General features: G+C 38.5%; 1 protein-coding gene across 3 annotated transcripts in view; it reads right to left on the bottom strand.

The window, feature by feature from the left end:
- The window catches only part of PTPN11 (protein tyrosine phosphatase non-receptor type 11), an 83,355-nt gene that overhangs the window by 64,373 nt on the left and 5,792 nt on the right, over positions 1-13,190 (bottom strand). For all 3 annotated transcript variants that reach the window (XM_028480690.2, XM_024121107.3, XM_024121108.3), the window contains exon 2: positions 1,380-1,502. In XM_028480690.2, the coding sequence (XP_028336491.1) occupies positions 1,380-1,502 (123 nt within the window). The remainder of the gene's footprint in view (positions 1-1,379; positions 1,503-13,190) is intronic.

The raw sequence follows: 13,190 nt of genomic DNA, 5'->3' as shown, positions 1-13,190 counted from the left end.
TTGAGAAACTAATCCATACCAAAAAGGGAATTCCCAAATCCCGAAGGGGTCCTAAATAAATCCTCAGAACATGTTTTCCTTACTTCTTTATTTAAAAATAATAATAATAAAAGCAAATTCATAGAGCAGTTCAGTTCTGGCTCCTGGAATGAGCTAGAGTAAGGAGAATGAGTACATAAGAGAAAGTCAATTTCTAGAAAAACTCTCCCACATGTGTCCAAAGAGACATGCAACGGATGTTGCCAATACTGTTCAAAACAATTTTAAACAAACTAAAAACAACTCAGTGTCCAACAACAGGGGATGGGATAAACTGTGGTATATGCATACCTTCGAATATTATATAGCCATTAAAGTTAATAATTACATCTATATGTATCAGCACAGAACTCAAAAAAAATTTAAAGGTAGTCTCAGAATACATATGTTATAAAGCCATGGATATGAATTCTAAAAACACACAAACCAACCTCATATCATTCACACATAGTACAAATGCAGTACAAGTATAAAAACATGTTCAGGAAGGAGATACACCAACCTCTTGATGGTGGTTTCCTCTGAGGAAAGAGGGAGGGGAATGGGACTGGGCAGGGGAACAAACGGGACCACAACTTCCTCAGTGACGTTTTATTTCTTGAAAAAGAAAAGTGATCTGAAGAAACTCTTCTCCTTCTTTCTTTCTTTTTTTTTTTTAAATTAAAGTATAATTGATTTACAGTGTTGTGTTAGTTTCAGGTGTACAGCAAAGTGATTCAGTTATATACTTTTTCAGATTCTTTTCCCTTATAGGCTATTACAGGATATTGAGCATAGTTCCCTGTGCTATACAGTAGGCCTTTGTTGTTTATCTATTTTATATATAGTAGTGTGTATCTGTTCATCCCTGACTCCTAATTTATCCCCCACCCCACTTTCTCCTTTGGTAACCATAAGCTTGTTTTCTACAGTCTGTGAGGCTGTTTGAAGAAACTCTTAGAAAGTATTTTTCCCATTCAGTAATCAACAAATGGGAAAGCAAAAATGCAGGGAACAAGGACTGAGCCTTGTTTTGGATTGAACCAGGATCGACCCAGGCTTTAAGAACTTGTTATGGCATGCTCCAGCTCATCCTCAGTGGTCTCTCAAGAGAGAAAAGCCCACCTTCAGGCCCCTTCTGCTGACTCCCCGAGCGTCTCACTCTCAGGAGGCCACGTCCTGAACCCCACAGCAGGCCTGAATCACACCTGATCTATGGGCCAGGGCACCCAAGGCCTCACCCACAGGGCAGCAGGCAGACCTTCAGACTCTAAATGAGGGTCGCAAGTTGTCCAAATGTGGTCTTAACATTTCCCCCCTGGAAAACACTCTCAGGATTCTCTCTTTTTCTTCCAACTTACCTAACAGAAAGTGTAAAGTCTCCAGGGTTACTTTTACTGGGCCTTGCCAAAAAACTGCCATCAACTCCTCTTGTCAACAGTAGGTTTTCTGCCTCCACGCCAGTGATATTTGGGTGAAACCATCTTGAGAGAGAGAGAAATAGACCAATGAAAAACAAAGGACTCTGTCAGCACTACTTCCCACACCATCACAGCTAAAATGCTTATTAGTAGAGTAGCAAATAAAAACACCAACCCAACCCCTTTCCCTTCCTCTCTTTGGTCACCGCCTCCTCCTTGTCTTCCCCATGGTAGGAGCCTGGGATCCTGCTAGCACAGTAGATGGGGCTGGGGGCATGGTCAGTGGGATTGGGGCTGAGGTGGATACTATTTATATAGGGTGGTGGGGAGGGCCTTAGCAATAAGGTAACATTTGATCAGACCTGGAAGAAATGAGGCAGCAACATGCAGCCATATAGGAAAGGAACATATCAGGCAGAGGGAGGAACAAGGTCAAGGGCACGGGGGCAGACCGTATTTGACATGCTCAAGCACTCAAGAGGCCAGTATGCTTGGAGCAAAACAGGCAAGGGACAGAGCGGTAGGTGAGGCCAGAGAGGTAATGAAAAGCCTGATGATGCAGGGCCTCAGAGGACACTGTAAAAACTTCAGCTTTTATTTCTTGTGAAATGGGAAAGGACTAGAGGGTTTTAGGCAGAGGAGCAACGTGATCTGACTTATATTTTTAAATCACCTTCAAGCTATGGTGCAAGGGTAGAAGCACACAGATCAGTTAAATAAGCTATTGTGATAATCCAGGCAAGAGATGATGGTACCAAGGACCAAGGTGGCGGAAGGAGTAGTGATAAACGGTCCAACTGGGAATATTTTAAGGGTAGCCAACAGGATTTCCTAACTTATTACATATGAGATGGGAAAGAAAGAAAGGAGTAAGAACAACTCCTAGGTATCATGTCTGGGCAAGTGGAAGGTTGGCGGTACCGTGTACCAGATGTGGGGAGAGGAAAAATCAAGTGTTAGATTTGGTACATGTTAAATCTTTTTTAAAAAATTTATTTATTTTTAAATTTTTATTTAGTTTTGGCTGCATTGGGTCTTGCTGCTACGCGCGGGCTTTCTCTAGCTGCAGCGAGTGTGGGCTACTCTTCGTTGTGGTGCGCGGGCTTCTCATTGCAGTGGCTTCTCTTCTTGTGGAGCACGGGCTCTAGGTGTGCAGGCTCAGTAGTTGTGGCACACAGGGTTAGTTGCTCCGTGGCATGTGGGATCTTCCTGGACCAGGGCTCAAACCCATGTCTCCTGCATTGGCAGGTGGATTCTTAACTACTGCACCACCAGGGAAGGAAGCCCTGGTACATGTTAAATATGAGATGCTTAAACATCTGAGTGTCTGGTACATATTAAGCACTAATGGTTAGATATTACTGACAATCATAACAATAACTATAAGATTGTTTTGACAAGAAATAATCAGAAAATGCAAGAATCTAGACATAGTCTATCAACATTCCTGTTGTTTACATTAACTGAAATTTATTTTCTTTTTAATTTTTCCTATAGCATTTTACTAGCATTTTGGGGAAAATCTAAACATCATTCTGATTATCCTAGAGAAAAATCACAGGGTTCAGATCAAAAGGAAAAAAATATTAGTTTGCTTTTTACTCCGAGAGCTTGTCAGAAGATCGAGGCAGAATTTTGCCCAGGGAAACTCAACCTCATTTTTTTTTTTTTTTGCTGTACGCGGGCCTCTCACCGTTGTGGCCTCTCCTGTTGCGGACCACAGGCTCCGGACACGCAGGCTCAGCGGCCATGGCTCACGGGCCTAACCGCTCTACGTCATGTGGGATCTTCCTGGACCGGGGCACGAACCCGTGTCCCCTGCATCGGCAGGCGGACTCTCAACCACTGCGCCACCAGGGAAGCCCTCAACCTCAATTTCTAAGATACCTATCATTCCAGAATCCAATACTTTTGCATACAGTATGATTACTAAACTATCCTTTTTTTTTTTTTTAAATCTTGTCCACAGCTCCTTTAATCTATGGTTCCCACCTGAGTCCCCACAGCCCTAGGGAATCAAAAAGCAATAACAGAAGGCTTCCAGTTACTTTTAACTTTTCAAAAAGTATAGTGAAAATCTTACGTTAATCTTCAATTTGTCTACCTGTATAAGCTACTTAAAATGTCAAATCTCTTTTGCTTTTGGCTACAAAACAATTATGTTACTTGGTGTGGTAATCTGAAGCTGAGTGGCATATATGTTTTCTTCTACAACAAAAAGGGAAATCTAATTATTATATGATGAATACAGGTTAGGAAACCAATATTGGGTTTATGTTTTTTAAAAAAAAAAAAAAAGAGGAGACCCCAGAAGTGAAAAAGCTGAGAATCGCTGGCACGTGGTGGCAAAGCTCTATGGTTTTTTTTTTTAAAAAAAAAAAAAAAAGAGGAGACCCCAGAAGTGAAAAAGCTGAGAATCGCTGGCACGTGGTGGCAAAGCTCTATGGGTAGGAGCACGGACTCTGGAACCAGACTACTTTGGTTCAGATCCCAGCTCTGTGTGACCCCAGGCTAGTTATTTAAACTGTTAACTCATCTATAAAATGGGAATAGCAACAGGACTGTGTCATAGGGTGTTGAGAGGATAAAATGAGTTAATATTTCTAAAGTGTCTATAACAGTGCCTGGACTTCAGGGTAGCCAAGGACAATGATGACTGCCTAAATTCACATCTTCCCACATATCCTTCAAAAACAATACCGGGGACTTCCCTGGCAGTCCAGTGGTTAAGACTCTACGCTTCCAATGCAGGGGACACGGGTTCAATCCCCATGCCACACAGTGTGGCCAGAATAGATAAATAAATAAATAATGAAAAAAAATTTTAAAGGGGAAATTTTTTTAAAATATGGAATTTTTTAAAAAGAACAAGTAAAACCACACAATAACCTAACCATGCCCTCAACAAAAGTAGAAGACAGAGAATGTCCAAACTTCCAAATTACCTGTAAGTAAAAAAGAATACCTAATCTCACTAGTGATCTCTCATCTTCTTACTGCAATCCTCTGTGCCAAGCCAAGGGCATTCTGAGAAAAACTGCATGTCAGAGAGAACAGGGGAGCTAGTGGCAGGCCTAAAATTGCTGTAAAACCACCTCCAGAAAGAGAAAGTCCACCCTAAGTGTGAAAATACTGGAAAAGTTTTCTTGTAGATCAGAGCCCTATTTATAGGAAAGGTGAATAATGATTTAAGGTGTACTGTTAGAAATGCATGGTCTCTGGGGAAGAAAAAGGCAAAAAAGAGACAGGATCCATTTGGCAATTAGGTGACAAAAAGGAAAGGAAGTAGAAGGGGGAAATTTATTTACCTGCAAACAAACAAACAAAAAACCCAGAGGACAAATAACCTCTCCCCTACCACAAACACAAATACATACACAAATCCACTAAAAAAAAAAAAAAACCTGGACTTTTCTATACTGACAGAAGAAGATGCCATTGAATTAGGAATCTTTAAAATATTTAAGAGCCACAAAATAAATAGGAAAAAAGTGAATAAGCCTATACAAAGTTACTACAAAAAAGAAGAGTCACACATCAGGCAGCTTTTGAAAATTACCCCAGACAAAAACCCATGATGCAGAAGAAAACTATAAGACAACACTCCAATCTGAATTAAATATACTCAAACAAGATTTGGGGATATGAAAAAACACTCTGAATAAGAAATTTAAAAGTTAAAAACAGAAATGGACAAAAAGTAGGAAAAAATGAAGAGGGAGTTGATCAAACTCAGACAGAAAAAGGAAAAGAAAATCATCTCAGAAATGAAAACTAAATTACTAGGTGCCCAAAGGAGAATAAGTTCAAATGAAAATCTAATAAGTGGCATTAGAGAAAGGTAGGAAAACAATGGAGAGAATAAAATATGATGAAGAAAGAAGTAAAAGAGATCACAAAGAAAATGGTTAATATGAAAGACAGGCGAAGAAGAAACAAGATACATATAATTGTGGGAAGGGGAGGGGGAAAACGCAATGGAACAGAACTAATATTTAAACCTAAATTGAGAAAACAAATAAAATAAGATGTGAATCTATACATTGGAAGGGTCCACCAGGTACTTGGGAAAATTAACCCAGAATAATTGCTCTGACACTTGTTCTAATGAAACTATTACCCTTTAAAGACAAATGGAAAAAAATCTTCAAGGTCTCCACGAAAAACAAATAACTTACTATAACAAATTAGATTAGCATCTGACCTTTCAAAGCCAACATATAAAGCAAGTTGATAAATGAACAAGCATTTTTTAAAAACTCAATGAAAGAAAAGGGTAAACCAAGAATTTTATATCCAGCTAAGTTATCCTTCAACTATCAGAGCTACAGACAAAACAAGTTTCAACATACAACAACTAAGGGAATGATGTACTTATCAGTCTTTCCTGATGAATCTACTAGAGGATAAACTTTATCTAACCAAATGGTAACAAGCAACATTGACAAAATAACTGATGGTGAGCATTTAATAATCTATAAATGTCATGTAAGACTAAAACAAAGATGGGAATGAGAGTAGAAAACTAATGTACAACAGTTATATACTGTGACACAGCAGAACTACTACAACTAGAAAATGGGAAAATGAAAACAGAAAAAACCTCATTGTTGTATAGGCAATAGGCAATAGATGGGTGTTTAAGGATAATGAAAAAAATCTGATAAGCCTGAAAATAAAAGTTAAATAACAAAACAGAGGACTAAGGACATTCAAAAAGGTGTAAGTACTAGATTAAAAAAAATACAAACCTTCCTAAATACCCCCTCAAAAAGCTGTTTTCAACAAAAAATTTTTAAATATACATCTTAGAAAAAAATTATATATATATATATACACACACACACACACGTACACACACACACATCTCGTGAGAAACAATGCAAGGAAACACTACAGTTGACCCACGAACAACATGGGCTTTAGAGGCACCGATCCTTGCGCAATTGAAAATTCATATATAACTTTATAGTCACCCCTCTATATCCACAGTTCTGCTTTCAACTGCATGGTTGCAACCAATGGCAGATTGTGTCATACTGTACTACATATTTATTGAAAAAAATCCGTGCATAAGTGGACCCGTGCAGTTCAAACTTGCGTTGTTCAAGGGTCAACTGTAAGTATAAAATATTAAGATACAGGACTTCCCTGGTGGTGCAGTGGTTAAGAATCCGCCTGCCAACGCAGGGGACATGGGTTCAAGCCCTGGTCCAGGAAGATTCCACATGCCGCGGAGCAAGTAAGCCTCAAGCCACAACTACTGAAGCCCGTGCGCCTAGAGCCCATGCTCCACAACAAGAGAAGCCACCACAATGAGAAGCCCACGCACCGCAACAAAAAATAGCCCCCACTCTCCACAACTAGAGAAAAGCCCATGCACAGCAACGAAGACCCAGTGCAGCCAAAAATAAATAAATAAATAAATAAATTTTTTAAAAAAAATATTATGATAGAGTTGATACCAAACCTATCAGTCATAACAATAAATGTGGATGAGTTTGCTGTCTATTAAAAGAAATCAACAAACCTATGAATAGTTATGTACCAAATAACACAGCAATCATCTTTGTGAAGCAAAAACTACAGGAGATGCAAGGAAATGCAGATGGAAACACAGCAGTAATAGGAGACTTTAATACACCACACTCAATACAAGATAAAAATAGACTACAAAAATAGGTAAAGAGATAGAAAATCTAAATAACACAAACAATAGGGTAGATCTTATGCACATATATTGAACTCCACACCCTGATAATAATTACACATTTTTCTCAAGCTCCCAGAGCATTTCCATAAAAATTGATGAGATATATACAGTCACAAGGAAAACAGTAACCCCTATAAAGTAGAAGTATTACACAGAACAATATCACAATGCAATAAACCTGAACTTCACTAACAAAAGCAAAAAACAGAAAGGCCCTTCTACCTGGAAATTTTAAAACCTTCCATTAAACAACTCTTAGGTAAAAGGGGAAATACAAGCTGAAATTAAACAATTTGTAAGAAATAATGGTGGGACTTCCCTGGTGGCACGGTGGTTAAGAATTCGCCTGCCAATGCAGGGGACAGGGGTTTGATCCCCAGTCCAGGAAGATCCCACATGCCGCACAGCAACTAAGCCCGTGCGCCACAACTAAAGAAAGTCTGCACACAGCAACGAAGACCCAAAGCAGGCAAAAATAAATAAATAAATAAATAAAGTTTACCGTGGATTCTATTAAAAAAAAGAAATAATGGCCATGAAAACACTACATATCAGCATCTATGGGATACAGCTAATGGAGTTATCAGTGCAAAATTCACTACACAAACAACTAACATTAATAAAAAATATAAAAGAATAAAAATAAAGTCCCAGTTCAAAAAAAGAAAAAAACCCTAGAAAAAGGACAAAGGATATCATAAGGAAGGATATCTATTCTATAAAGATAAAAGCAGGGGACTTCCCTGGTGGTGTGGTGGTTAAGAATCTGCCTGCCAATGCAGGGAACATGGGTTCGAGCCCTGGTCCGGGAAGATCCCACATGCTGCAGAGCAACTAAGCCCATGCACCACAACTACTGAGCCTGCACTCCATAGCCCGCGAGCCACAACTACTGAAGCCCGCACGCCTAGGGCCCGTGCTCCTCAACAAGAGAAGCCACCGCAATGAGAAGCCCGCGCACCGTAACGAAGAGCAGCCCCCACTCGCCAGAACTAGAGAAAGCCCGCGCATAGCAACGAAGACCCAACGCAGCTAATAAATAAATAAATAAATAAATCAAAGAAAAAGAAAACAAAAACGTAGTAGATCTAATTAATAAAAATCCTGCTTTTTAAAATTAACAAAATAGACAAACCACTAGTTAACTTGTTCAGGAGTACAAAAAAAAAATCACAAATACACAAAACAAGAAATGACAAGGGGGAAATAAGCATTAAAACAGAAGAAAAAAAATTTTTTAAAGAAACTTCTTTGCAGACTGCTGTGCAAATAAATTATAAAATCTAGATGAAGTGAATAATTATCTAGGGAAATAGACTGCCAAAACTGAGTCCACTAGAGAGAAAACTTAGGCAAACCAATTTCTATATAAAAATAGAGAAAGCAATTTTAAAACTACCCCACAGAAAAGCACCAGGCCCAGATGGTTTCAAAATGGAATTCTATCAAACTTTCAAAGACCAGACCATCCCACTGCTCTATAAATTATTCCAGAGAGTCCAAAGGAAAGGAAAACGTACCCTCTCATGAAGCAAATATAACACTGATACCTATACCAGATAAAGACAGCTACTTCAGTGATACGGAAGGCAGACACCTTGCTCCTAATTCTAATAAGATTCTAATTATTTTAAAATTATAATGATGGTTATACTGCAGTATTTTTTTTTTAAAGTCCTTAAACCTACAATTGTCAGGTTAATGAAGTGAACGAAGGGAAAAACCATTCTGTCTCCCCTCTACAGCTCTCTCCCAGCATCTTCCTCCATTATTGGTCTTCATTAAACGAAATACTGCGGGCTCAGAGGTTGCTTCATTTTTAAATACCGGTCATCCAGCCTGGGCCGCCACCACCTATGGTGGATCTGTTCCGTTACTGTCACCATTGTTATCTCCTCTTTCTTTTTTAAAATAGATTCTAGAATAATTTCTCAGGTTTGTCCTCAACCTCACCACTGGGAGGGCTGCCTCAAGGGCACTCTTTACTGCTTCTAGCAAGGTCTTTTTATTTGTTTATCTTCCTGTTTTTCATTCCCGTTTCATCTTTGCTTATCTCAGCCAACTACTTCAGGCAGCTCTAATTTTTTATAGGCTCAATGTCCTTTAGAATCTTGTTGAGAACACAAACATAAACTTCTAAAACCTTTCAAAATTCATTTACTAAAACAGCACAGATAGGTATGAAATTCAGAGAAAAAGCCCAAGCTTCCCTTGCATCGTCAGAAGTCACTACAGTTAGCAGTTTCCTAATCTTTGAGAAATGTCTCGTGCATATATATACATATACTTACCTACGTGTGCATGTGTGCAAACACACTACTCTCTCTATGCCAGCCTGTGTGGAACACACACATACACAAATGCAATCCTGATCTACACCCCAATGTTTTCTCTTACTACAACGCAAAGATCTTTCCGTGCGAGCATTCTTTTTAATGGCTATACACTATTCCATTATAAGAATGTACCGTCCATAATTTAATCCCTATTAGAGGACATTTATATTATTCATAGATTTTTGTCATTACAAATAATGCAGCATATCAAACCCTTCATAATCATCTTTATACACTTTTACAAGTATATCTGTAAATTAAAATTTTAGAAATAAAACTGCTTTGACAAGAGTTTTTTTTTTTACTCTGACAAATTTGCCAAACCACACTCAAAAGAAGGTACCAGTTTTGACTCCCGTGATTTTTTAAGCATGAAAGCCCGTTTTCTCCCAGTTTTGCCAATACTACGTATATTACCAAACTTTTTTACCTGAGTCATGGAAAATGGTACCATTCTAGTTTGCATTTCTATGTGAGACTAGCACTTTTTCATGTTTTCAGACCACTTTTGTTTTTCGTTTTCTGTGAGTTGTCAGCTTGTCATTGTTCGTTTTCTATTGGATGTTTTTTCGTACTGATTTAAAAGGCTCTTCTTGATAGAACCAGAAAATGATCCTTTAGTATACATGTGACAATATTTGTCTTAGCTTTTCTCCCTTTTTACTTGCTTGTGGTTCTTTTTTTTCCCCAAAGAAATTCATCTTGGCATGGTTAAATTTATCAGCTTTTTCCTTTATGGCTTCTGGGTTTCTTGCTATGTTTAGAAAAACTTAACCCACAGCACCGTTGTGAAATGGAAATAAATTAATACACATAAAATGCTTAGCACAGAAAAAAACTCCACGGAGTTTCACCTGTGGAACTAGGAATTTAGTTTTAGGTCAGAAAAAAACACAATAAAGGCACAGATTTTAACAGGACCCTGCAATAGGTACTAAAAAGGGGGGATGACTGGGAGAAGAAAGTAAATAAGACAGAGATGAGAATTTACATCAAGAGAGTACGGAGACAAAGAGAAGACAGAATTATTATTTACTACTACTAATATTTTATATTTAATAAAAATTTATAAATTATAAAATGGAAAAGACTTCTCCATGCTTATATTATTACATACACTTTTTTCCCCCTCAATTATCAACTAGCTCTGATAGCAAGGAAAAAAATAATTTACTGGCCATTAGATATTATGGCTGGTTAAAATTGTAGCTACATTTACTGTTTGCCATGTGCCAGTGTGCAAAGTAGACTCCAGAAGTCAAACTTTTAACCATTACACTCTGCTATTTATTTCTAAACATTTCTAAAGCAGAACTCTGACTGTAGATGGTCTTCATTCACAACCATGTGTTCTCACCTTTGTATATTTTACAAAAATAACACTTATGTAGAGTATCCTGCTGATGCCGAGGGACATTATAGAAGTGACTTCCACTGCTGAAGGTGACGCTAGGTAACTACATCCAGCACCCATCAGGTAGATTGGCAGAGGAGATAAGGCAGGTGGTCTCTTTAGCCCTTTATTAAATAAACCATTATTATTTCATTTCCAACTTCTAATTATACCTATCATGTTATTAAGAGTGAACACACAGACACACACACACACAAAAGAGTGAACACAGGAGAGTGATGTTTACAGGGGAAACTTAGTAACCAGCATTTAGCACAAAGGCTAGACAGAGTATGGGCTTAATAAACATTTGTTATTGCTGTTGTTATCATTATTATTATTGGTGGAAGATATGCAGATAGATTCTTCTCCTGCATAATTATGTTAGTTTCACACAGACCATTTTGAGATATGAATCATTTATGTTACACCGCCTTTTCAAAAACTGAACTTCACAGCTCAGGGGCTGTCCCTACATTATCTCAAACAGTATATAATTAGAAATTGAAAGTTCTATTCCATAACCCACTCACTTGAGTTTTGATATACTGTAAACTCTCCTTCCTTGGCTATTTTTTTCAAAAAGCCTTTGTATTTACCAAAAAAGTCTTTCCCAATTACATGTTTAATATTTGTAGTGCAATTACTGGCAGTTTTGTGATTTGCAACATGCTTATCGCTAACACAGAGCAGTTAGAGTTCATTCAACCCCTGAGATCTTAGTGAGAGACAGTAAGGAAGAATAGTGGAGTTAATAGGACTAATATGATATTATAGAGCTGGCCTCAAGGATTATTACACTGGTAATATTAGGTACTGAGGCTGTACATCTCTAAACCCTGCCCCCATCTCCCACCTAGTGTGAATTCAAATAGCAGAGGTTAGTCTCCCCAAAAAGTAATGTAAATATATCTGTATTACCTAAAAGGAGGGGAAAAGGGCAAATCAGTATATCTGCATTTGGGTCTGTCAACAAGGTGGGTCCATACAGGATGAGAAAAAACAGATAAATTTCCAGTCTTCCTCATGTATACAGTGGGCACTTGGTGAATGACTGCTGCCTGAATTAACTTTGGGGAATGAAGAAAATCCAGGGAGGAGAAAAGAGAGTGGAAGGGCATAGCGAAAAAGTCACACAGGAAGGTGGGGGAAGAGCATTCCCCTCCTGCACATTCTAACTCCTGCAAACCTGCCAGAGCTTGACAATCCCTTCTAATAGGTCATCCTCTGGCACTGTCTATTATTTATTAAGACCCTCAGGTCATAACATGGTCCAGGTCGGTACCACCCATCTCACAGAAAGAGCTTGAAAACATACACACACACACACACACACACACACACAACACCAACACTTGTGAAAAGGAGCCTCAAATCAATGTCTAAAACAAATCAGCCCTGTGCTGAGTGGGCCTGAAGAAAGGAAAGACAGAATCCCTGCCTCCAAGAGAGTTTACAAACCCAAACTATTTGCCCAGAAATCCTACCAGAAATCTAAATCCCTCATTAGTGAATACAGATTCTGCAAAGGCTTAGCTCACTGAGGCCAGGACCTTATTTATGTCAAGTGAGTTTAAAAAAAAAAAAATGCTGATGAACCGAAAAGAAAATACAATGATGCTGAATATTTTATCTATGTCCCCTTCCCCCAGTGATGTGGGGAAACAGTCAAGCAGGCCAATAATTTCAGGAACTTATTCTCAAGGCTGCTATGCTAAGAAGGGAATTTAAACGAGGGATCCAAAGTCTTATTTCAGTTTCTTGCCTAAATATAAAGTGATACTGGGTATAGCTTTCTTACCCGCTGCTCCAGAAAGATCATTATCTTTGTCCTTGGGGAGAAAGTTTAGACTTTGGTACTTTCTGCAGATTACAAGAATATTCCTCTTTTCCAATTAAATTTTAATTTTCTATGGGAAAAGGATGAGTCACAAGGGAGGGGCAGTCGATAGGGACAAGCATTCTAGGTAACAGAGGCTAGAAAAAAAAGTGAAGGCAGCTAGCTTTCTAATGGTAGTGGAGAGCTATGTCTTTAAAAATCATTATCTGTTCATAGAGTTTCACTGGTCAGCATCTCTGCTCTGATGACAAGACAATAAATGGAAACTGCCTCCAAAAGTCTTTCCACAAATGGCTTCTACCCTGTTCAAAGCCTCTCTCTCTCTTGTCTATGCTCCCTGGGTCCACTCCAGCCTCCTATAATCCTCCCTTCACAGCAGCTAGGGGGATATTTTTAAATAGATCAGCTCACACCACTCCCCTGATCACATCCTTCTATAGTTTTGCATTGCTCTTAAAATACAACCCAA

The sequence above is a fragment of the Physeter macrocephalus genome, chromosome 19 (assembly GCF_002837175.3).
Source record: "Physeter macrocephalus isolate SW-GA chromosome 19, ASM283717v5, whole genome shotgun sequence".
In the NCBI taxonomy this organism is placed as follows: Eukaryota; Metazoa; Chordata; class Mammalia; order Artiodactyla; family Physeteridae; genus Physeter; species Physeter macrocephalus.
This window is presented reverse-complemented; position numbering and strand designations above follow the sequence as displayed.